This window comes from Pogona vitticeps, chromosome 2 (assembly GCF_051106095.1).
Source record: "Pogona vitticeps strain Pit_001003342236 chromosome 2, PviZW2.1, whole genome shotgun sequence".
In the NCBI taxonomy this organism is placed as follows: domain Eukaryota; kingdom Metazoa; phylum Chordata; class Lepidosauria; order Squamata; family Agamidae; genus Pogona; species Pogona vitticeps.
The window spans coordinates 74,831,062-74,856,274 of NC_135784.1; the positions used below are offsets into that span (position 1 = coordinate 74,831,062).

At 40.4% G+C, this 25,213-nt stretch overlaps 1 protein-coding gene and 1 non-coding gene across 3 annotated transcripts in view; both read right to left on the reverse strand.

Annotated features, from left to right (window-relative positions):
- The window catches only part of IARS1 (isoleucyl-tRNA synthetase 1), a 117,203-nt gene extending 92,228 nt beyond the window's left edge, over positions 1 to 24,975 (reverse strand). Inside the window, exons 1-7 of one of the 2 annotated variants that reach the window (XM_020806598.3) lie at positions 24,632 to 24,975; positions 20,815 to 20,940; positions 20,562 to 20,718; positions 16,353 to 16,472; positions 14,195 to 14,277; positions 8,006 to 8,123; positions 1,558 to 1,705 (exon numbers count right to left, since the gene is read on the reverse strand). In XM_020806598.3, coding sequence (XP_020662257.2) covers positions 1,558 to 1,705; positions 8,006 to 8,123; positions 14,195 to 14,277; positions 16,353 to 16,472; positions 20,562 to 20,718; positions 20,815 to 20,933 — 745 coding nt within the window. In that variant the 5' untranslated portion in view covers positions 20,934 to 20,940; positions 24,632 to 24,975. The remainder of the gene's footprint in view (positions 1 to 1,557; positions 1,706 to 8,005; positions 8,124 to 14,194; positions 14,278 to 16,352; positions 16,473 to 20,561; positions 20,719 to 20,814; positions 20,941 to 24,631) is intronic. The other variant, XM_020806597.3, reaches the window with a different exon arrangement.
- On the reverse strand, positions 22,253 to 22,384 carry LOC140705301 (small nucleolar RNA SNORA84). The gene has a single exon (XR_012084729.1). It is a non-coding gene; the product is annotated as a small nucleolar RNA SNORA84 (small nucleolar RNA).
- Positions 24,976 to 25,213: the final 238 nt, after the last annotated feature.

Consider the following 25,213-nt stretch of genomic DNA (forward strand, 5'->3'; position numbering starts at 1 on the left):
GGGAAAGTCCAAGTCAAAACCGAGTAATCAATAAAATATAATCGAAAAGGCGAGCTCTAGGCACGAGAGGTTCCAAAGCCAAAGGCGGTAAAATGTAACTGAGGGCTGAGGTGGGTGGAGCATGAGGAATATGGGCAACACTAAACTTTGTTACTTTTCTACAAAAAGCTCTAGAAGATTCCGAGAGGACCAGCGCAGGCGCTGTCAAAACCCTATTGTGTGCATTCACAGAGGCCACGGTGAAGAACATAGGAAACTGTTTTGGATGCACTGATATCTAGATCCGCTGTATCCAGCATTAAGCTATCCTGAAGTTTGGCAGCAGAATGCTTGTAAGAGCCCTTCTTTCCTACAGAGCACCACTCATGTGCATCTGGAATCACCCTACCTCACAACTGACCATGTCTTTAAAAATATGGGAATTGTGATCCAACTAGAGGGCTCCAAGTGGGGGGAAACATGTCACCATAACTTATTTGTGGAATCAATGCACTCTGCACTTAGTCAAGGGCATGTAATATATTCTTAGTTTATGCTTTCCAGTGTATAGTCTGGCCAATGAATACAGAAGACAGGACACGATCCAGGTAAACTAAATAAAACACCAATAGTTGACTGTGCATGTTGGGCATTTTCCTCTACACAGATGTTTTCGTGGAATAAAAGTGAACTGCGCTTGAGAAGAAGTTACATCACCCTTGTGGCTGCCTACCATTAGCCACGATTGTGCCTCAGAATGGAAAAGATTAGGTCTTTAGAGGGAGTAGATGGAGCACTGGCTGCAACACAAAGCTTAGCAGACAATGCACTGGGAGACAGATATTCCCTTATAAGGATATTTTTCATTATCCTTTTAGCATTAGAAGACAGCCTGAATCATCACGGATAGGTAAATCAGAGGCCAAACCAATTAGATATATCATAATAAATTAAACAAAAGCTACAGGAGTTTGAAGGAAAGTACTTTATGTAACCATTGTACTCTCCATTATCCTGCCTTTCTGAGATCTATTATGACAACAGCACGGTTACTTTCAGATTCTTTTTTATTTAATGAAGATGACAGAACAAATGTGCAAAAAGCTGTATCAGCTTTGCAGTTAGTCCTTTCCCAGTTTGTCTGATGCAAACTTCTCTTCCTCATCTTCCTACCAAGCAAGTGAATCTGTGATTCATGCCATCTTGGAATAAAGCTGCACATGCAAGTAGTCAGAAAGGTACAAACACTTTGTGTACTATGTGCCATCAAGTCACATGCAACTTATAACAACCCTAGGAGGATTTTCAAGGCAAGTGAGATATTTAAGGAGTGACTCTTTCCACGTGGGGTTTACCTGGCCAAGTGGGAATTCAAACCTAGATCTCTTGAGACCTAGTCCACAACTTTATCCACTACACCACACTGGCTACAAAAAGATTACAGTGGTTATAATCCTATCAACTCTCACCTGGGATCAAACCTTACTCAACCAAGCAGGACCCAGTTCTAAGTAAACATGCCATTTGCACCAATAGTAGTCAGCATTAATTGTACACCATGTCATCTTTTGCACTTGCCTTTCACCTTCACATACTGCAAGTCTGGGTTAACACAGAGGGCCAGGTTGCTCGGCAGAGTCCAAGGTGTTGTTGTCCAAGCAACCAAAGATATGCTTTCATCTTCTTCTAATGGGAAAGTAACAATGACGGAAGGGTCTTGAACATCCTTAAATAGAAGATAAAATGAAAAGAAAATGAGACTTGATTTATGCAACAGACGTGCGTAATAGTGAGCAAGTCACAAAAGCGAAGATAATGTTATCGTTGGTAGTATTCTCTGAAATTATGACTCCACAGATCTTACCACAGCAATATTCCGAACGCAGGAATGGTACCTGTCTCTAAATACCATTACCCCCACCAATATTAGACTAAATTAATACATGTTCTTCCTTTATTTCCATTCTGAAGGAAATCAACCCTGAGTGCTCACTGGAAGGACAGATTCTGAAGCTGAGGCTCCAATACTTTAGCCATCTAATGAGAAGAGAAGACTCCCTGGAAAAGACCCTGACGTTGGGCAAGTGTGAAGGCAAAAGGAGAAGGGGACAACAGAGGACAAGATGGTTGGACAGTGTCATCGAAGCTACCAACATGAATTTGACCAAACTCTGGGAGGCAGTGGAAGATAGGAGGGCCTGGCATGCTCTGGTCCATAGGGTCACGAAGAGTCGGAAACAACTTAATGACTAAACAAACACAACAACTTCCTTTATTAACTATTCAGATTACCAAAGTATTTAGCATTTAAACAACCAAGTTCAATGCAAAGCATACAATTCACCTAGATTAGTCATTGAAAGGAGCTGCTGTAAGTAAGGTTTCATCTTAGGCACACAGGAACCCAAGGTCATTTCTTCTCTTTCTCAAGTTTAAAGAGTGATATTAGAGAACATCTGATGCTTTTTGGCTGACCAATCTCAAGAAATGATGCTGAAAAATTTCTGCTCTGCCTCATGATGCCTGTGAAGCACCATAACGTTTTATAAACACTTAGATGTAACTCCCATGTTACACCAGTTCTGCACCAACTGCACTAGCTGTCAGCATATTGCCAATGTACTGGTATTTACTTTAGAAATCCAATATGGTCTGGGTTAAAGTGATTTGAAGGAATAGCAATACATGCACGAACCTACATTTTAATGTTTTTAGAGGCTTGATTTAATGGCTTTCAGCTAAAATGAGAAAGTTCGGAAGGCACTACACAATTAAGCATAAGGAATGTAAGTATTACAGAAATTTGAAAACTGATATTAGATTTGTGCCTAATAAGTGAAGCAAAATTCTCTTCCTACAGCCTGGTAAGTAAATATGTCATTCACACTATACTGGAATACAAGAACCCATGCACGTACCTTCTCAGTGGCTGTCACTATCCTATGGAAATCACTCCCCAAAAAATATTTAGTTGCCTTTATCTGTGGCTGTTTCTAAGACAGTTTTTGCAAATAATTGTTTTCTTTGGCTTTTAGTTGAAAATAACTTGTATTTTTTTAATGCTATATATTGAAATATTGCATTTTTGTTGTAATTAATTATAAAGAAATACACTAAATAAATACTATTTTCCCCATAATCCTGATGTTAAATAAGACTGCAACTTTGCAAATTTCTTCCTGAGTTTCCTGTGCACAGAAGCAATGTGGCTTTCCTTCAGCCAGTGTTTTGCAATGTATTTTCCACAGTGTACGTTTTTTCTCCTTGCCCCAGGCAAGTAATGCATCAAATATCATGCTTAAAAGTTATCTAAACTCAGTATCCAACTTACTTGCAAGTTCCATTTAAGACATGGCTTCATGTTTATAAAGCAGGATAAATTATCCAATCTGTACTGTATACATATACATTCGTGTGAAATTTTACAACGGAAATACTGGTATGCTTCAACCAGCTTCTCATTATGTTTGAATTAAAGAACTCTGAACTGGACTATGTGCTCTGCACATACCAAAGCCAATAAGAGATACTGGCTAGAATTCTATTGCTCAGCTTTATGCTGCATAACTCAGATACTGTCACCAACTGATACAGTTTGGCTTCCTATTCCCTCAAAACCAGATCAGGATTTCAAAAGGCTCCTTTCATTCTGAGGAAACCTTCAGAAACAGCAGAACATCGACCAGGAATCATTAAAGAGTTCTCCTCAATTCTATGCATTTCAGAACTTCTCAAAGACAAAAGGGATCCCTAGATATCTTCAGCAGGAGATCTTCCTCACAAACAGCTGTGGTTTAGGAATGATCAACAACGTTTGAATACAAAACTGGAAAACTAAATAGTTGGGATGGACAACAAAAAGTCATTCTGAAGCCTCAGCACAAGAGCACTTCTTAACAAATTTGCATTTTTCAAATATCAGCTCTTGGTTTATTTGATGGCACCTGGTCATCCCACCACGTCTTCCTAGTTCCCTCCTTCTACCATTTGCATACTCTCGTAATTCTATTAGTGTTTGCAGATATTTCAGGCAGTGCTAAGGACTGCTCCAGAGGCAATTTATTCAGCAAGCATAAAGCTCAGCCATCAGCAAAGATACCAACATGCTTTTGCCATTATTATGTAACTGTTATTCTATTCAGTCTCTGAACAATGTTCTACACTGCCAGCCACTTTCACAGTTTCCTCAAGTACTAAATATAGTTAGGAAATTTCACTGAACATTTATTGGCATTTTGTAGGATGAACAACCTTACACTTACAGAGCATTGGTGAGCTATTTTTTGCTCTGCCTTGCCTTCTAAAGAAAACTGACTTTAATGAAAACAAGCTTTGTGTGAGAACATGATAAGGGCCATTTGTGAACATTGGGTTTTGATTAACAGGCATTTTAGAGGACCCTAGGAGGTTTAAGGACATTACTCTTTTTTATGGCTGAATAACTTGTTTGGATATTTTATGAGTTCACATAAAGAACATAAGCAGCTTCTTAAAAAAACCCCAAGAACTTCTGATGTTATTTTCCATTCTCTTAAAAAATGAGCTGCAGACTATTTTCAAATGTCTGTGTCTGAGGCCATATACAGTCCAGACAACTGAAACACTCCAGGGCTCTTTGCAAGAAAACAGCCAGCTGAAAAGCACATTTTGTGCAGCACAATGCATCAGAGACACATTGGTTCCTAACCCTTACTCTCCAGCCCATTGTAATGTGCTGTTTACAGTAGAAAAGACAAATGTAAGTCATTCCTAAAATTTAATTTGTTTAGTCTCTCCTGTTTCTTGGGTTCAAGACCTTTACAGCATTAAAGACCATTAAAAAAAACTTTAAATAAGATATTGATTTAAACCCTTTCCAGAGTTGAAAAGGAATATTCTAAATTTCAACCTGTCATATATAGGATTCTAGTAACAAATGCCTGTTGTTGAAAGCTTATTTAAAGCGTACATATCACCTTTATTAAAGTAGTTCTAAATGTATATTTATCAACAGACCTTAGAATGCGCCAACATGCATAAAACTACACTGAAAGAAAATACAGTTTAAATATTTTAAGACAACGAAAACGTTAAAAAAAATAATTCAGCAATGAAAACAACTGAGACAAAACAAAACAGCTGCCAACCCTATCAATGCTCAGGCTTGGAAATCCTCAAGAAAGCACTTGGGCAACCGTTGTGAACCAAATTGTATACTACTGTTCCATAACAACAGTGACCTAAATCCAACAGCTACCCTCAAATATTATACATTATGTAATACGTATATAACTAGATTTAGTGGACAGAGTGCCTGAAGAACTATGGATGGAGGCCCGTAATATTGTACAGGAGGCAACAACAAAAACCATCCCAAAGAAAAGAAATGCATGAATGCAAAGTGGCTGTCCAACAAGGCAGAGAAGAGAAGGGAAACCAAATGCAAGGGAGATAGGGAAAGTTACAGAAAATGGAATGCAGTCTTCCAAAGAATAGCAAGGAGAGACAAGAGGAGCTTCTTAAATCAGCAGTGCAAAAAAGAGAGGAAAATAATAGAAAGAGAAAAACCAGACATCTATGCAAGAAAATTGGAGAAGTTAAAGGAACATTTTGTAAAAAGATGGACATGATAAAGGACAAAAATGGGAGAGACCTCACAGAAGCAGAAGACATGAAGAAGAGGTGGCAAGAATACACATAGGAATTATACCAGAAAGATCTGGATGTCCTGGAGAACACAGATAGTGTGCTTGCTGACCTTGAGCCAGACATCCTGGAGAGTGAAGTCAAGTGGGCTTTAGAAAGCATGGCTAACAACAAGGCCAGTGGAGGTCATGGCATTCCAATTATTTATAATCTTAATAGATTTCTGAAGCTCAACATCACAAAAACTAAGATCATGGCCACTGGTCCCATCACCTCCTGGCAAATGAAAGGGGAAGATATGGAGGCAGTGACAGATTTTACTTTCTTGGACTCCATGATCACTACAGATGGTGACAGGAGCCACGAAATTAAAAGACGCCTGCTTCTTGGGAGGAAAGCAATGACAATCCTAGTCAGCATCTTATAAAGCAGAGACTTCACCTTGCCAACAAAGGTCTGCATAGTCAAAGCTATGTTTTTTTTCCAGTGGGAGCTGGACCATAAAGAAGGCTGACTGTCAAAGAATTGATGCTTTTGAATTGTGGTGCTGGAGGAGACTCGTGAGAGTCCCCTGAACTGCAAACAGAACAAACCTATCCACTTTGAAGGAAATCATCCCTGAGTGCTCACTGGAAGGACAGATCCTGAAGCTGAAGTTGATACTTTGGCCATCTCAGAGAAGAGAAGACTCCCTGGAAACGACCCTGATGTTGGAAAAGTGTGAAGGCAAGAGGAGAAGGGGACGGCAGAGGACGAGATGGTTGGACAGTGTCACTGAGGGTACCAACATGAATTTGACCCAACTCCGGGAGCCAGTGGAAGACAGGAGGGCCTGGCGTGGTCTGGTTCATGGGGTCACAAAGAATTGGTCATGACTTAACTAAACAACAACAAATAGGTATATAATAGGATTCAAAGGGAACTTTTATGTCAACATTTATGTAGGTTTCAGTGATTCTGTGAGTCTACTCTTAGTTGTGGCTAGTAAGGAAATACTCTCTGGAAACTTTAGTTAATCCAAAACAGAGTTAAAAGGAGAAATCTTATCTAGAAACTGACACGAATCTGGAAAATGATGGTTTGTGGTTCATACCTGACCATGAACCACCAAAACCCAACCAGAAAACTGAACCCCAAATCAGTTCTGTTTTCAGTTCATGCTCCAGGGGGGCCAACCTTCTCCAACAGTCCCACCACCACAATCATAGTGATCCGCTGGGGATTAGGCGCCTCCAAAGAAGGCATCACTGGGCTCCTTGAAGGCTATGCCACTGCCAGGAAGATGACAATGACAACAGCAGAGGAGACAACGAGGCAGCAAAATCAGATAGGCAGGTTGACGGGGAGCAGCATTTTGTCAAAGCAAAACAAAGTGCCAAGCAGAAAAAAGTTCAGTACTTTTGTTTTGGCAAAATGGGTTGCACAAATCAGCCCAAGTTTGTGGTTTTTTCCAGTTCAGTTTCGTTTGTGCCCATCTCTAATCATGTCTGTATGAGCAGCTTCAAAACAGGCTAGATGCAGTTATAGCTCTCCGCTGCAGAACAATGGTTAACTTATGGTGGCTCAGCAGGATATTGTCAGTGGTCTGCGGAGACCACAGTTGGCTGATTGGTCACCGAGACTCCAACTTGCAAGTGAAAGGAGACTAAACAATCTGAAGGGGAGAGAATGCACAGGGCAAAGGTCACAGTGTTGGAGCCCTTCACTTATTTCCCACACTGTGCTGACAACAAGTGCGATACGTATGTGAGTAAGGATAATAAAGTATTAGCAATAACGTTAATATTCCATGATATACAACTTTTAGGTCTCTGTAAGGTGTGTGTAAGTCAGGTAGAACTCCCAAAATGGAGTCCTGTAAAATCTGTAGTCCAGGAAATCCAAATCTCCCCCCCCCCCAGTGTGGATCCAAGTGAGGGTCAATGGTAATCCATGTGCTAAAGAATTTGATATAGGGGCCTAGATATCTAAAATGCTTGTTTCAGAAATAGGCTGGCACCTTCAAAAAAAGTCTGACACTAGCTCCTATTCTGCCTTTAGGTCAGAACAGCAAGAATGGCAGTCAGACTACAATCTGAAAGAGAAAATCACCTGAGATGGGGTTCACTATCTGTTCAGCTGATTTACCTGTATGCAGAATACCCCAGTGATGGATTTGCATTAGCTCTCTATAGTGAGACATGAAAGCCTACATACACAAGACACTTCAGGGAAATCAAGATATTCAGGTCATCAGTGACTTTCAATCCAGCTTTTAATGCTAACAGTGTTCCTACACACATACTGAATATTGGTAAGTTTCGACTCCAGCCTCATAGAGCTACTTAACATTTGCAAAGAACAGAAGTACAGTATAGAACAGTGCTACCCAAATGCATTTAATATACAAGGCCTTACATACCTTATAATTCTGATGAGATTCAAAGTTAGAAAGGGGTGTGTTACATGCAGTTGAGAAAGGCATAACTTTAACTCCTCGATATACAAGTCCTTTATCATACAGCTGCTTGAAAACCCACCTGATGATAAAGCAGAAATGCATGTTCAAATATTCCAACAGAACATAGCAGTTTTATACAATCTGAAGGTTGTAATTCAAAGACAAGTTAAATAACCACATGCAGAAAGCCAGCTTACAAGATCTGCCTAGCATTTCTTGAAGGGCTTACAGTAAATGCTTTCTTTAAAATGGCATTCTGTACTTAAGATTTTTTTTTCCTGCAAGCTGTGTCCTAATAGGCCTGGAGTATGTAGCACAGAACAATTCTATTGGAACACAATTTTAACAAGTAATGAAAAGTCAAGTCAGCTCTCTTTAATTACTACATCATCCAAATACCTTTCAATAGGGCTGTGTGATCATTTAGCACAAGACTTCCCCCAAACACTTCCCATCAGACAATTGAAAGTTCCCTAAATAGGTAGGAGGATGCAATTTACAGGATATTACTGGATATCCCAAGAAAAATAATAAAATACCATAGCTAAGCTCAAGCCAAATTATTTACCATTCATTAAAGCTAGCTCCAGTTTGTCATGCACCTATACAGCTGAACTGACTCATGTCCTGAATCCCAAAAAGCACAAAGTAACAGAACCATTTGCCCCAGCCTGCAGAATCAAACATGGAAACCGAGTGTGGCGACCACCTATGTCACTCATGCCATTCATATTCATGAGCTGATTTGCATGAACCCATGAGAGGGCTGGAGAGGCGGAGTCAGCAGCTACAGGAGGCTTGGCGGGAGAAAGAAGTGTCAGATAGGGCTGGTTAGTCAGAGAGAGAGGAAACAGATACTGAGAGAGATAAAGCTGGTTAGGAAAATAGGTAGAGAAGGTGGTAATGATATAGCAAGAGAAAAGAAGTATGTACTGAGAGAACTGTTGATGAATTGCTTATGTATAACGTGTATCCGAAGAAATTCTATTATTCAATCTGCTTCACTCCAATAAATAAGTTCTGTTCACAAGACAAGTGTTCTGACAAACGTCATTTATATTGTCGAGTGAGGTAATCCACTGGTGGCAGCGAGAAGAAAACGCGACGTGAGCCTTTGTGAGGGAAAGGCAAGCAGGGGCCACAAGGGCAAATGCCACACCAAGCAATCACGAGCACTTGGAGGTGAACCCCTGCTGGTGAATTCTTTTGTTCCACCAGACTTAAAAGAGTATTAGTCTAGATGGAAGATGTTGTATGGACCTGCTGGTCCTACTGAAGTTATTGTTCATGATTCCCTGTTGTCAGGTAATAAAAAGTTTATGCATCCTAAAGTATTGTCACCACTTTCTGGGGTTGAAAAGGAAGGATGGAGAGAACCTAAGCTTGAACCCACTCACATTCAATGAGGTGGCACCCTACTATCTGATAGTACAATATGAAGTATTGGCACAAATGGCAGATCTTAGAAACACGAACTACATTTAATGTCTTCAAGGTGAGTGCAGGAGAATATGGTGGAGAGGATTTTCTTCAAGACCACAGCAAGAATGGAACGGGTTGCATCCCCTCACATGCTGCTGAAATCCTTATCACCAGCTTATTTCCAACATAAGCTGATGCTATTATAGTTTTTAAAATCCTGAATGTTAAATGCAAAGACACATGTAAGTCTGCAAGAGCACAGAATGGTGTGCAATCCTTGCCATGGTATCAGAGGCACAAACCCATGTGTTTGTACAGAGTTGAGTTTCTATACATAACCAGTAGAATAGACACAGTCTAATGCAAATTTATTAGTGAAGGCTTTCATGGCCAGGATCTAATAGTTGTTGTGGGTTTTTCGGGCTCTTTGGCCGTGTTCTGAAGGTTGTTTTTCCTAACGTTTCGCCAGTTTCTGTGGCCAGCATCTTCAGAGGACAGCAGATGCCGGCCACAGAGACTGGTGAAATGTTAGGAAAAACAACCTTCAGAACACGGCCAAAGAGCCCGAAAAACCCACAACAACCATAATACAAATTTATCAAGCATGAAGATATTATATGTTCTATCTATTTTCTAAAATACATCACAAAACAAAAATCATCAGAACACTTCAAATAGGTAAACACACATCCAGATGTCGCAAAAAAAAAAACACCAACCACCAGGCTGCAGTAAGAAATGAATGAAACTGCAAAGCCAAATTCAGGTAAATGACTCCCTCTTGTGGAAATTTCTCTAAGTGCAAAGAACATTATTCACCTACAACTATTGTTACAGCTTTACACTTCAAAAATGTTTGAAGTAGCATTAGAGCAAATTAAGTCTGGAAGTACAAGAAAAAACATGTAATGAAAATCTGCCTTTTGTTAAAAAAATAATATTAACCATTTATATACAACGTATCCCACAGTATTGCCTCAAAGGCTTCCCAGCCCTCCAGAGTACATGAGCAACCATGTTACTCTAATCGTTTGAGATTTTTGTATGTAAGTTGCATAAAAGTTATTAATACGTTTTCTTTTCTTTTTGGCCTAGAAAGTGATTTTTTGCAACTTTAAAATGCTTTTTCTTGTACTTGCAAACATAGCTTATTCTAATGCTACTGTAGATAGATGAATTTTACAGAATGATATTGCAAAATGAAGCAACCCCAGTCTTCCGCTAAACAATATAGCAGACCGAGGATGAAACACTCTGCAATGAAGGAAGATTTCCCACCCTGACCCAAGCTCAGGAAAAGAATTTGTCATGCTTTGCAGGAGAGGACAGAGCACCCACTGAGGCAAACAAAGGAACCGAACTAATGAAAAAACCCTGAAAGATCAGAAAACTGAACTTAACAATTTGGAAGCACTGCAGAGTATCACAATATAATTTTACCTAAACATCAACTTTATATCTTTGCTCCGTGAATAAAAATACTTTCGGCATTCAGAATAACTTTTTTAAAAAGCTACTTTATTATTTGACCTTCCGTAGTTGTTATCTCCTGCAGGTTAAAATAGCACATGAGAGAATGGCAGTAGGCAGGAAAGACCACCAAGAGGTGAAGTATACATTTCTTCAAGTACATTTCATTCTTAAACTTTTTTTTCTGGTGGAAAAAACTATGCCAATTTTAAGTTTAATAAAATTTACTGAGCTTTCCTGTTTAATTTTATATTACAAACCAAATGTGTGGTTAATAGAGCTAGATAAAAATGTAGCCAGATAGAGGTAAAAAGAAGATGGGTGAGGATTCTTCAGAAAAATCAAAAAAGGGAGGCATGCTGAAAAGTTCAGAAACTTTCTCCTTTAAGGTATATTTCTAAGCTTACCAAGGATCACCCTTACTAGCCGTAAATTGACACAAAACTCTGAGCAGATGGAATATTTGGAAAAATGTAATGCTCACACTGTGTTCACAGCAGGAAAGAAATTCAAGGTCAGTTGCAGTAGGATTTTGCCATAAGTCAAAGAGCTCAATACACTAGACTACCTGAAATATTTAAAACCCCAACTTATAAAAGCAACTAAGGCCAGTCATCAAATTTGTCTCTTGGCTCTACCTCCAGGATGATGGTCTTTCCAGGGAGGATTTCCATAAAAATATGTATTTGATCAATGCTGCTTGCAATATCCAGCAACCATAGAAATGGCAGAAGAAATTTTCTTTCCATGAGACATACTTCTATGCTACTTTGTTGTTCAAGGCTCCTTATAAGCAGAATCTCTGCACCTCACAAATGGATCAAGCATAAAATTATGCTGCTTCATTCACTTGCTGAAATATAACAGACCATCATCTATTCAATTGAGTAACAAAACCACATTACAAAACATACCACTGAATTCCCAGCACCTAAGCTGGTGGGAGGGCAGAAGTCACAATTTCAGTTTATCATCTACATAGTGCAAAATTTGTTTTTTGAAAATGTCTGAATCTGCTTTAAAATGAGATTCTAATCTGTTTTTAGGTCATTTCCATGGGTTTTTAATAATAATTAGTTCTTAAAATGATTTAGAAACCCTATTTGGCAGAAATGTGATAAACAAATGCTATAAATAAAATAAAAATAAATAAGCATACACAGCATTATTAAAATACCTCTTCAAATTAAAAAAAATATGCCCAAGGCAATGTTCCAAAAAGAATCAATATCATAGCTATTTCAAAAATTAAACCCTATCAAGAGCCTAAGAGACAGCAGACATTCATAACAAACCCTCTGGCGCTGTGAGTTTAAGATCACAAAGAGAGATCAAATGTCCATCAGGACAAATACCAGATTCATAAAACAGGCTTCAAAGAGGATACAAAGTAGACTTCCTTCAAGGCAAGGAAATTCAGAGCCCAAGCGTGGCCATAAGAAGTTCTCTCACACATCTTCTCGCACATCCCTGCCAACAGTTCCTTTGATGTCTGTAGAGTGCAAAACTTGATTTGAACGGGTGCCTTCAGAGGGGCTTTCTTGGAGGGTATTCAGGACTCTGAATTCAGGAATACTCCAGTTCCAACTAGGGTGTGGGGGAGAGGACACCAAGGAAACAGCAAAGAACAGCCAGAGCCCCACACTGCTACTTTCACCAAATGGGTCTGGCCTCTCCTTCACTCTCACAAAGGCCGTCAGAACCAAGTGTCATGTCAGAAAGACCATCTGATCTGCATGTGATGGAGTTATCTAAGCTGCCTGGGCCTAATCAGTAGTGGTAGAAGCAAGAGGAAACCAGAATATATCAGAAATGTCCAAGAACCAACTTGTTAGCTGCATGATAGTTACCTGTACAATAACTGTGACTATTTCTCAGTGGCCCACTCAGGCCTGATTTCAATTGCATGCATCCTATTTCCCTCACAGTTGGCCATTATAGGAACCACATTAGAACAGTCCATGACTTTTCCTTTCTTCCTTCCCAACACCTTTTCCCTATTTCACCTCTTTTTAGCACCTCTGTCATGCCTTTTTAGATAAAAAAAGACTAAGAGTGCAGACTGGCTTGTTTTTATAATCTGGTAGTCTTTCTGGCTGAAGAGAAAAGCATAAACGCTTTCATGAAACAAAACATTATTACGTAATTATCACCCCAACTGTGTTCACCCACAACACACACACATAATATTCACAATGTGATGTTAATATTCTGATACAATTACTGCAGTGTATATTAGAAGCTCCTTTTGAAAAGATTTCAGAAACTTTGTTTAGTTCAGAATACAGCTATGTTGCTCAAAGCACTTTCTAGGAACACAAAATGTCAGTGTTCCTTGACAGCTGTCAAAAGCTAAACCAAACATAATTCTGAGCTACTTATTTTGAAGTCTACAAGATAACTCTTTTCCTGAAGGATAAGCATCAAATAAGGGGATAAGCCCAAGCATCGAAATCACCCCTGCTTTCCAAACATAGACCGACAAAAGTTGGGAAGGCCTGTATGGCTACCGAACACCAATACACTTCCCAGGAAATATGCCAGGTAACCATCTCATATCACTCTGCCACCTGACAAAGATCCTCTTATTTTCCTAGGCCTTTCTGAACAATCCAGGTATTTTGATCAGTTATAATTCCACTGTCGGGAAGGGGTTAAGTATATTTAGCATGCAACTACGAAGTGCAGGAACATATGCACAAACGTTGTAGTCTCAAATATAAGGTTATGTTCTTCAGAGAAGAACCTAGGAAACACCAAGATATGTAAGAGGAAATGTGAATCAATAGTAATTCTGCCCCAAATGTTAAGTAAACCGTCATCTAGCTTTCAGGTTAAAAGAGACTAGTCTCCTAGCGATTTTATTCTGACAGACACCTGTGCTTTTATTTGCTAGATAACAATCTACAACATCTATGTTGTATGACCTTTCAATTATTCCAAATGAAAAGAAAGAAATACTTGTATTGGCATTTTTTCGTAACAGAAGCATAGGAATAACCTTTTGGGATGAGAACAAAAGTTTACCTAGTCCAGCAACTTGTCAACTGAATGCCGACAGGAAACTCGCAAACAGGTCATGAGTACATTCACCCTTTCTCGCTGCAGCTGGTATTTGGGGGCATGCTATGTCTAATCCTAAAGTCAATATATAGTAATCACAACTAGAAACCACAAGCATTTCAAAGCGGCCCTCAAATTCACAGCAGAGACACACTTACAAGAAACAGCAAACAATCAGCAAAGCAAAGGACTTACCACACGGTCTCCATGAACTCTGGATATAGAGTCTTATAATCATTATCAAAGTCAATCCACCGTCCAAGTCTTGTAACACTGGTCTACAAAGGCATTAAATACAATTATTTATTTTATTTATTTATTTATTTATTGGACTTATATACTGCCCCATAGCGCTACAAGCACTCTCCGGGCGGTTTACAATTTTAATTATACAGGCTACACATTGCCCCCCCAGCAAGCTGGGTACTCATTTTACCGACCTCGGAAGGATGGAAGGCTGAGTCAACCTTGAGCCGGCTACCTGGGATTTGAACCCCAGGTCGTGAGCACAGTTTTAGCTGCAGTATAGCGTTTTAACCACTGTGCCACGAGGCTTAATACAGCTTAATTAACACTTTTTATTTGCAGTAAGAGGGGAAAGTGGACTGATACAACAAAACAAAAAGCATCCTGTCCTTCACAAATCAGCTGTTTCGGATGAACAAAATATATGGAGGGCAGAACCTATACATAATTTGCAGAGCCACATTATGCTGCAGCCTTTTGCCCTTCTTCCTACAACTTCAACAGGACCACGCAAAGCCAAACAAACTACCACCACAAAGCAAAATGGTATTAGCCTCATGTCTCTCAGGGAATCCCAAAAGGCACAAAGTAACAGAAGCAGCCAGCCCCTCAGAACATCACCACCCTTAAAATCCAGAACACTGGCTTGAAAGACTAGTGAGTATAGTCTGCTTTCAAAGTCTAAATCTAGAAGTCCTCGTTATCTGCAAACCAAACAGCTGGCTGAAAGACTCTTAAGAGCTAAAATCTGAAAATGTAATTTTTCATAGAATCATAGAAAAGTGAAGTTGGAAGGGGCCTACACGTCCATCAAGTCCAGCCCCCTGCTCAATGCATGCACTTTTCTATACTCTGCTGAAAAACAGAACCAACTTAGGAACTGTTGACCCCTGTATCATACTGGATGACTGGATATGGCGGATGAACTATCCTTAGCATAGGTTCAGTCTACAGACACTGTAGATCCCAGGGTTTAGGAAAACAGAGTGTTATCTAGCAAGCTAATTGGTATAGAAGCTGATGCTGCTAGCCCGCTAATGCAGAGAGAAGCAGTGTAAAGCTCCCATAACTAGTACACAGCACACAGAACTACCTTCCTTCCAAAAATACAGGATACCATCCTTTGACCCTCCATGTTGAAATATATATGCACCTTTTTAGTATGGATATAAACAATACTGATTTTTAAGGGCTGGAATTCAAAGAATCATGGACATACAGTGGGGTCTCGACTTACGAACTTAATCCATATTGGAAGGCGGTTCTCAGGTCGAAAAGTTTGTAAGTCGAATCTGCATTTCCCATAGGAATACATTGAAAACCATTTAATCTGTATCTGCTCTTTTCCATCCATAGAAACTAATGGGAAGCTGCTATTCTGGCTTCTGCCACTAGAGGGGAATATTTTTTTTCTCTTTTTTTCCCTTAGGTTCAGGAAACAAGGGGGAAGGCAGGGAACAGTTTGCAAAGCACTTTAGAAATCTTTTTTTTTCAACGAAGCCAATTTTAAATCATTTTTAAAGCATGTTGTGCTGATTTTTTCAGCACAAAGGCACACAGGCAGGCTTTTTAGGTACTGAGTAAGTCTCCCCAAGCCTCTTCAGAGCCAGCCGATCAGCTGATAGGCAGGGAGAGGAGTGTGCAGGAGCAGGGGAAAAGCACAAAATGGCTACCAGGCTCCTTTCTGGTGTGAGCTTTTAGCTGTTTCCTGCTCTTTTTCCTGCTGTTTGGGGGATACCAAGGCCTGGTAAGTGACTTTCTTTTATTTATTTTTAAGTTTCTGGCCTTTTCCCCCCCTCCAGAAGCCTCTAAGGGGAGGGGGGGCACTTTTTTTCCCTGTTCGTAACTCGAGGGAAGTTCGTCTGTCGAGTCCTTATTTCCCCTATAGGGCGGGTTTGTAAGTTGAATTGTTCACAAGTAGGGTCGTTCGTAAGTTGAGACCCCACTGTAATTCTGAGAGTCAAAACAGGCCTTTGGTTAATGTGCACGTTGCGGGGGGGGGGTTAAACAGCTCATAAGCTCACACAGCAAGGTATTGTTCTGCATTCTGAAATAATTTATGTGCATATATGTCAGTGTATATACGTACACACACACACACACTTACTTTCCATTCTTGTGAGTATCTCATCACAATTCCTCTGCAGTTATTGTTATATTCTGCAATTCCCATTTTTGCAACATCTTCTGGTCCTTTAATGCCTAGTGCTTTGTCAATTTCATACTCCTGAAAAAGCCAAAATCCATTAAAATAATCATTAATTGTTTGTGATGGCAGCACCAGAACTTTGTAAGCTATGACAAAAACTATTTGAGCCCAATTTTCAACCAAAGACCATAGCAAAGGCGGGCCCATGGTTCTTCTATCAAGGAATTATTTATGATAGTAGAGGTGTCCCCTGTAGCAGGAATAGCAGAAATACATTTGATTTCACAACCAAAAGATATCCCCTTCAACACTGAATTACTAGACATAACCCTTCTAAACTCAAAGGCCCTAATATTGTTGTTTATGTTTTATGCATTAACTCCTTACAAGTTATTTAACCCTGCACAAATTTGTAAAATATTAGCCTGCTCAATTAAAATTACTGCTTTCATTTTTATCATGGCATATACTTTATCTTTTTCAGGATTCCAGAATTGCAATTAGAGACTCCGATTCACAAAATAATATAAGAAATCAGAAGGTGCATCCAATGTTTTCTACCACCTAATGGAACAGAAACCACTGACAAAAGAGATAGCACTTTCCCAACAGCACATAACTTAAATCTGTTCCAGAGAGATGGGGGACCTTCCACAACAGATGTTACAGGGCACAAAGGGAAACAGACTGCATTTGCAGAGTTCAATTCACATAATGTGTAACTCAAATTTAACAAACGAGTGTTTCTAACATTCGTTCGTTCGTTTCGTTTAGTCGTGTCCGACTCTTCATGACCCCATGGACCAGAGCACGCCAGGCCCCCGTCTTCCACTGCCTCCCAGAGTTGTGTCAAATTCATGTTGGTTGCTTTGCAGACACTGTCCAGCCATCTCATCCTCGGTCGTCTCCTTCTCCACTTGCCGTCACACTTTCCTAACATCAAGGTCTTTTCCAAGGAGTCTTCTCATCAGATGGCCAAAGTACTGGAGCCTCAGCTTCAGGATCTGTCCTTCCAGTGAGCACTCGGGGTTGATTTCCTTTAGAATTGATAGGTTTGTTCTCCTTGCAGTCCAGGGGATTCTCAAAAGCCTCCTCCAGCACCACAATTCAAAGGCATCAATTCTTCGGCGGTCTGTTTTCTTTATGGTCCAGCTCTCACTTCCATACATCACAACAGGAAAAACCATAGCTTTGACTATTCGGACTTTCGTTGGCAAGGTGATGTCTCTGCTTTTTAAGATGCTGTCAAGATTTGTCATCACTTTCCTCCCAAGAAGAAGGCGTCTTTTAATTTCGGGGCTGCTGTCTCCATCTGCAGTGATCATGGAGCCCAGGAAGATAAAATCTGACACTGCCTCCATATCTTCCCCTTCTATTTCCCAGGAGGTGATGTGACCAGTGGCCATGATCTTAGTTTTTTTTGATGTTGAGTTTCAGACCGTTTTTTGCACTCTCCTCTTTCACCCTCATTACAAGGTTCTTTAATTCCTCCTCACTTTCTGCCACCAGAGTGGTATCATCTGCATATTGGAGGTTGTTATTTCTTCCGGCAATCTTAATTCCGTCTTGGGATTCCTCCAGTCCAGCCTTCTGCATGATGTATTCTGCATATAAGTTAAATAAGCAGGGAGACTATATACAGCCTTGTCGTACTCGTTTCCCAATTTTGAACCAATCAGTTGTTCCATATCCAGTTCTAACTGTTGCTTCCTGTCCCACATATAGGTTTCTCAGGAGATGGATAAGGTGGTCAGGCACTCCCATTTCTTTAAGAACTTGCCATAGTTTGCTGTGGTCGACACAGTCAAAGGCTTTTGCATAGTCAATGAAGCAGAAGTAGATATTTTTCTGGAACTCTCTGGCTTTCTCATAATCCAGCGCAGGTTAGCAATTTGGTATCTAGTTCCTCTGCCTCTTCGGAATCCAGCTCGTACTTCTGGGAGTTCTCGGTCCACATACTGCTAAAGCCTACCTTGGAGGATTTTGAGCATAACCTTGCTAGCGTGTGAAATGAGTGCAATTGTACGGTAGCTGGAGCATTCTTTGGCACTGCCTTTCTTTGGGATTGGGATGTAGACTGATCTTTTCCAGTCCTCTGGCCACTGTTGGGTTTTCCAAACTTGCTGGCATATTGAATGTAGCACCTTAACAGCATCATCTTTCAAGATTTTAAGTAGTTCAACTGGAATGCCATCACCTCCACTGGCCTTGTTGTTAGCCAGGCTTTCTAAGGCCCACTTGACTTCACTCTCCAGCATGTCTGGCTCAAGGTCAGCAACTACATTGTCTGGGATATCCACATCGTTCTGATATAATTTCTCTGTGTATTCTTGCCACCTCTTCTTGATGTCTTCTGCTTCTGTTAAGTCCCTCCCATTTTTGTCTTTTATCATGTCCATCTTTGCGCAAAATGTTCCTCTAATATCTCCAATTTTCCTGAACAGATCTCTGGTATTTTCTTTTCTGTTATTTTCCTCTATTTCTTTATATTGTTCATTTAAGAAGGCCGTCTTGTCTCTCCTTGCTATTCTTTGGAAGTTTGCATTCTATTTTCTGTAACTTTCCCTATCTCCCTTGCACTTTGCTTCCCTTCTCCTCTCTGCTATTTCTAAGTCCTTGTTGGACAGCCACTTTGCTTTCTTGCATTTCCTTTTCTTTGGGATGGTTTTTGTTGCTGCCTCCTGGACAATGTTACAAGCCTCTGCCCAAAGTTCTTCAGGCACTCTGCCCACCAAATCTAGTTCCTTAAATCTGTTCTTTACTTCCACTGTGTATTCATAAGGGATTTGGTTTAGATTATACCTGAGTGGCCCAGTGGTTTTTCCTAATCTCTTCAGTCTAAGCTTGAATTTTGCTATGAGAAGCTGATGATCAGAACCGCAGTCAGCTCCAGGTCTTGTTTTTGCTGACTGTATAGAGCTTCTCCATCTTTGGCTGCAAAGAATATAATCAATCTGATTTCGATATTGCCCATCTGGTGATTTCCATGTATAGAGTCGCCTCTTGTGTTGTTGGAAAAGAGTGTTTGTGATGACCAGCTTATTCTCTTGACAAAACTCTATTAGCCTTTGTCCTGCTTCGTTCTGAACTTCAAGGCCAAACTTCCCTGTTGTTCCTTTTATCTCTTGGCTCCCTACTTTAGCATTCCAGTCCCCTAGAATGAGAAGAACATCTTTCTTTGGTGTCAGTTCTAAAAGGTGTTGTAAATCTTCATAAAATTGTTCAATTTCAGTCTCCTCAGCAATGCTGTTTGGTGCATAAACTTGGAGTATTGTGTTGTTGAAAGGTCTGCCTTGGATTCGTATTGACATCATTCTATCATTTTTCATGGATTGCTGCCGTGTCGTGGTGAAGGGGCTTGAGCAACTCAGAAAAGCTATGGGCTATGCCGTGCAGGGACACCCAAGATGGACAGGACATAGTGGAGAGTTCCAACTAAACGCAATCCACCTGGAGTAGGAAATGACAATGCCACTCCAGTATCTTTGCCAAGAATGCCCCATGAACAGAAACAAAAGGCTAAAAGACATGACGCTGGAAGATGGGCCCCTCAGGTTGGAAGGCATCCAACATGCTACTGAGGAAGAGCGGAGGACAAGTACAAGTAACTCCAGAGCTAATGAAGTGGTTGGGCCAAAGCCGAAAGGATGCTCAGCGGTGGACATGCCTGGAAGTGAAAGGAAAGTCCAATGCTGCAAAGAAAAATACTGCACAGGAACCTGGAATGTAAGATCTATGAACCTTGGTAAGCTGGAGGTGGTCAAACAGGAGATGGCAAGAATAAACATTGACATCCTGGGCGTCAGTGAACTAAAATGGACAGGAATGGGCGAATTCAGCTCAGATGATTATCATATCTACTGTTGTGGGCAAGAATCCCGTAGAAGGAATGGAGTGGCCCTCATAGTCAACAAAAGAGTTTCTAACATTAGCAACACTATTTACAAGTAGCAAATTATTCAAGTATTCTATTAGGCAATACTTAGCAAAAAATCCCTTTCTTCAGGTCAATTGAAATCATGGTCTGAAGCATGCATTCAACCACTATAACTGAGTTGCTGTGAAGCCAACTTAAAACTCAGCCCTTTCACAATGTAAAAGAAATTCAAAAAGAGTTATAAAACTAGTGAGCAACAGATAATCAAGAAAAGAAAACATTCTACATACTACAGGCAAGCCATGGCAATCCCAACCAAATCTTCTATCCACGTGAAATCCACTCTGGTGAGCAAATCGCGTTACTATGTCTTTAATTGTTCCTGCAAGTATGTGTCCATAATGTGGAAGCCCTGTGGCAAATGGAGGTCCATCATAGAATGTAAACCTAAGTAAGAAGTAAAAACAAGCAGTTTATATTTAGAAACAAAAAAACTGCTCACGTAGAACACTGAGGAACTCAGTCAAGAATATATTGTCTTACCTAGGTCTATTTTTGGATTGTTTTAGACATTCTTGAAAACAATTAAGTGTATTCCAAATCTGCAATATTCTCTCCTCCTCTTGTGGAAAGTTTATGTTTTCTGCAACTTGCTGAACCATCTTTTTCCTGTGTGAAACAAAGCAATACAAAAAAATTAAGACCCATTTTTTCCAAAGAACATATGATACATGGCAATAGCAGTTGTAGTATGCAACACTTAATAGAGTGATCTGAGTATGAATGATGCAACAGAAGTCCCCAACTGCTACATCCCAGCACACTTCATGGTACATGGGAAGAATCCTGAAGGTTTCTCCAGAGTTCTCTAGTATCATATATGTAGTATTCTGACAATTATTTCCAGTGTAACCCTATTAATGTTTACTCAGAAATAAATCCCTCTGTATTTAGTACACATATAGTGAATGCTCAGCGTATTCATATTCCTTTCCGTCTTTAAGCTTGCCATTCCACTCCAAACTAGCTGTAAACAGCCATCTGTGATCATGCAGGGGAAAAACACTTTAAGATCTTTAAAGAATCATGTGAACTACATGTTACTCCAATGCAGCAGGGATGCACACAGTGGAGATGAGAACAGGCAACTATGGTGCTGCTTTGGGACCAAATATTTTCCCCTGGAAGATTTTATCAAGCCAAGAAATGACAGAAATATATCAGAAGCGCCGAGATGTACACTACCATATATAAAAATTCCTATTCCAAGAAGCCTCCAGAAAGCAGGGGAGGGGAACAATTTTTTATCAGATGAGGATTGTGTGTGCGCATGTAACAACTGGGTCTTGGAAGATTATCCAGATTATGGGCTGCAATTTGCCCATGTTGGCATAAATGGTTGAAAAGAAAGGCCAAGTTTCAAAAGCAACTGAATATATTTCTTCTCCTGGCATCTCTTTGTTGAAGCTCTCTGGCCTAGTTTGTTCCTCAGTGTCCCCATACTAGTTATTCTGCCAGGCAATTTTTTTTTCTTACTTTAAAAAAAGACAGAACACAAATAAGAAGCTGTATGTTTCAAGGGACGTGGTGGCGCTGCGGGCTAAACCGCAGAAGCCTGTGCTGCAGGGTCAGAAGACCAACCAGTTGTAAGATCGAATCCACGCGACGGAGTGAGCTTTGTCCCAGCTCCCGCCAACTTAGCGGTTTGAAAGCATGCAAATGCAAGTAGATAAATAGGGACCACCTCGGTGGGAAGGTAACAGTGTTCCGTGTCTAAGTCGCACTGGCCATGTGACCACGGAAGATTGTCTTCGGACAAAATGCTGGCTCTACGGCTTGGAAACGGGGATGAGCACCGCCCCCTAGAGTCGAACACGACTGGACAAAAATTGTCAAGGGTAACCTTTACCTTTACCTTTTATGTTTCAAGCAATACTAAGCTTTTTTTATTGCCAGCAAGAACTGTCATACAATGGGGGGAAAATGTAACAGTGACCGGGCTATGGAGGCTGCTAAAGTATCAGCTCCATGCGTAAGTCAGAGTATTATTTTTGGCCCATTTCTAACAACTGAAGCACTGCACTGAGATAACAGTGTCCAGTAACCACAGGGCACATACCTAAGAATACAGCACAGCCTTTCTTAAAACACTACAAAAATGAAAAAGAAACAGCAGTGTAGGTCTACACAAGTCTCCTGAAAAATAAGTTCCACTGGCTCCTGCAAGAGCCTGCTCAAGTTGTAAAAACTACCCCAAGTATCCCTTAGATTCTTCAAAGATTTAAGCGTGTGCAATAATCTCCTCAGAAAACGTTGCCTGATGTCATCTCTGAGGCCTTTTCAGAGTCAGGCTCTGGTGTTTATTTTTGTGCCTGAACATTTCAGTGATAATTATGCTAGGTCCATTTTACCTTGAAAGGTTCATCTGTTTTGGGGGAGGGGAATACAAATTTTGAACATTATTGTTGCTCTTTATATCTTTAATTGTGAAGTACTGTGACAGTTCTCAGACTAGGACAGAAATATTTAATACATAAACAAACTATGCAAATTTGTGTGTTCAGGAAAGCCATACTCATTTGTTAAAGATCTATTCTTCAAGAGACGAAATGTATTTGGAGAAAAGAATCACCACTAAAGCAAGACAGACTTAATAGTGTTTTAATCCTCCTTGACACCTCTGATAGATACCTAGATAATTCAGAAATGAAAATTATCTTGAAGGTTCATTCTAGACATAAGATAGGGAGAAAGGAAAAAATATCCAACATATGCTCCATTTCATGGAACTTAAAATCTTGAAGTAATTTTTCAGCACTTAAGAATCAACCTTCTAAACACCTTCTTCCTAACAATCTCTTTTATCAGTGGAAAGAACCCATAAGATCAGATTCCTTAATCATTTTGAATTTGCTAACATCAGTACTATATTCCAGCATGAATGCTCAATGAATATTGAAACAATTCCTACATTAAGCACTAAATTTACAGTAAAATACCAAAACTGAAATGAATAATTTCAGTTTATTATAACCTAGAGGAGGAATATTTTCTCCTATATACTCTAGGTCATAAATGAACAATCTCTATGGCTTCAAGGGCCACATTTGGTATTGACTGATGAAACAGGAGCTATGCACGCAACACATCAGCCTTCCCCAAGTTCCCCATGAATTGCAAAGACCTCTGACAAGTAGAGTTTTTCTCCATGTCAGGTGCAAGAGATCAACTGTGCCTCAAACCACCACATTACTAGGAAGAAAGCAGGACTCTTACAACATTCATGGGGTTTTGGAGCAAAGTGCATCAAGATACTTAACGGCATTTCCAAAACTCACTATAAGGTAACCTCCTCCTAGTACACTGTACACCCTTGCTAAAATCTTAGAATCATCTTACAACTGCAGGACCCTATCATGAGAAACATGCCAGTAACAGCCACAAATAATGACTATCTAAGCCAAGGGACAAATTGTGGCCTTACATACATGATACAATTATTGTTCAAAACTGACAACTTTCCTCTCTAGTTACATTGATAGAGCAGGAAGAGTACTTGAAAGGAGAAGATGGGGAAGAAATGTAACAAGAAGGCCTGCATACAGTCAAAGTGGCACTGCTGAGTCCTTGTGCAAAGTTCTGCCTGCATGATGTGACTGTGACACAAACTATGGGCAGGATTTCCTATTAGAAGTGAGTAACTCGATTGCCGTCTTAAAAGCCTTAAAAGCTAGCTGTCATCATGACACATTTATCAATAACGGATTCTGCTGACAATCTGCTATGACCGAAGGTAGCAAAGGTTTGCATCTAGTTCAACTATTTTAAAGGTGAACATTCCTTTAATTATCTCAAAAGAATGTCATATGGGAGAAGAAATATTTTTTTCTCTTTCAGACAAAACCTCATACTTTTGCACCAACTTTTCCTTCCATTCTGGAAGGAGGCGATTCAAAAGCAGCTTCTAGGGTGAAAGAGAACCATTTCGTGTCGTTCCCATTGCTTTTAACTGCAACTGATGCTGACTGACAAGCCTGATCTGAACCGTACTAGCCATTCTCTTTTACACTCAACAGCAAAAGCAGGGCAAACAGAAACGGGTAGCCCTTGCAGACACGCCGTTGCTTGTATATGGTGTAATGTCAGACAATGCTTTCGGGCACAACGGATTGCCGGTTAACCTTGAACTGACAGGGTACTAAGAAAAAAACTGAAAAAGAATAGAGAGTATAATAAAATCTATTGCAGTACACTAGCACATACACGCTACCTTTAATACTCCACTGGCCGTGAAACACTTCTTAAAACTATCAGACTAATATCGGCCACACATACTTTAAAAAAAAAAACTTAAACCTACCCTTTCGGATACCAAAGGAGGAGGAAGGCCGGCGCCACTGTCAGCTTTGTAGAAATTCAAGACACCAACCCCACCCCATTCAGCAGCTGCTACCCGAGACACGAAGAAGAAGACGGTTGTCTGGCTGAATTTCTAACACCAGCAGATCGTGCAGGAAGCAGAAAATACAGTCCCTCCCACCCACGCCAAACGTACCTGCTTTCCCCCGACCAAGCCGGTCTCCTCACCTGCCTCGACGCCCGGCTAGAAATGATGCAACCGAAACGAAAGCATGACAGGAAGTTTAGGCAGGGGGTAAAAAAAAGAATGAGGCGCGGGGGGGGGGGAGCAGCGAAGACCCGCCCACTTGCCGCGGCCACTCATAACGTTCCACACAGAGGAGGCCAATAAGGCGACCTCTCATTGGGTGGGTGTGTCTCCCAGCAACCATAAATCTTTCTCTCGGATGGGGAAAAAGGAAATGCAAGGGTCGAGCAAGCGGAAAAGCTGGACTACATCCGGAGCGTCTTTTTCTCGGTCTGAGGGAACGGGCGATGTTCCACGAAAGCTTACGTCGAAATAGAGCAATTAGTCTTGAAAGTG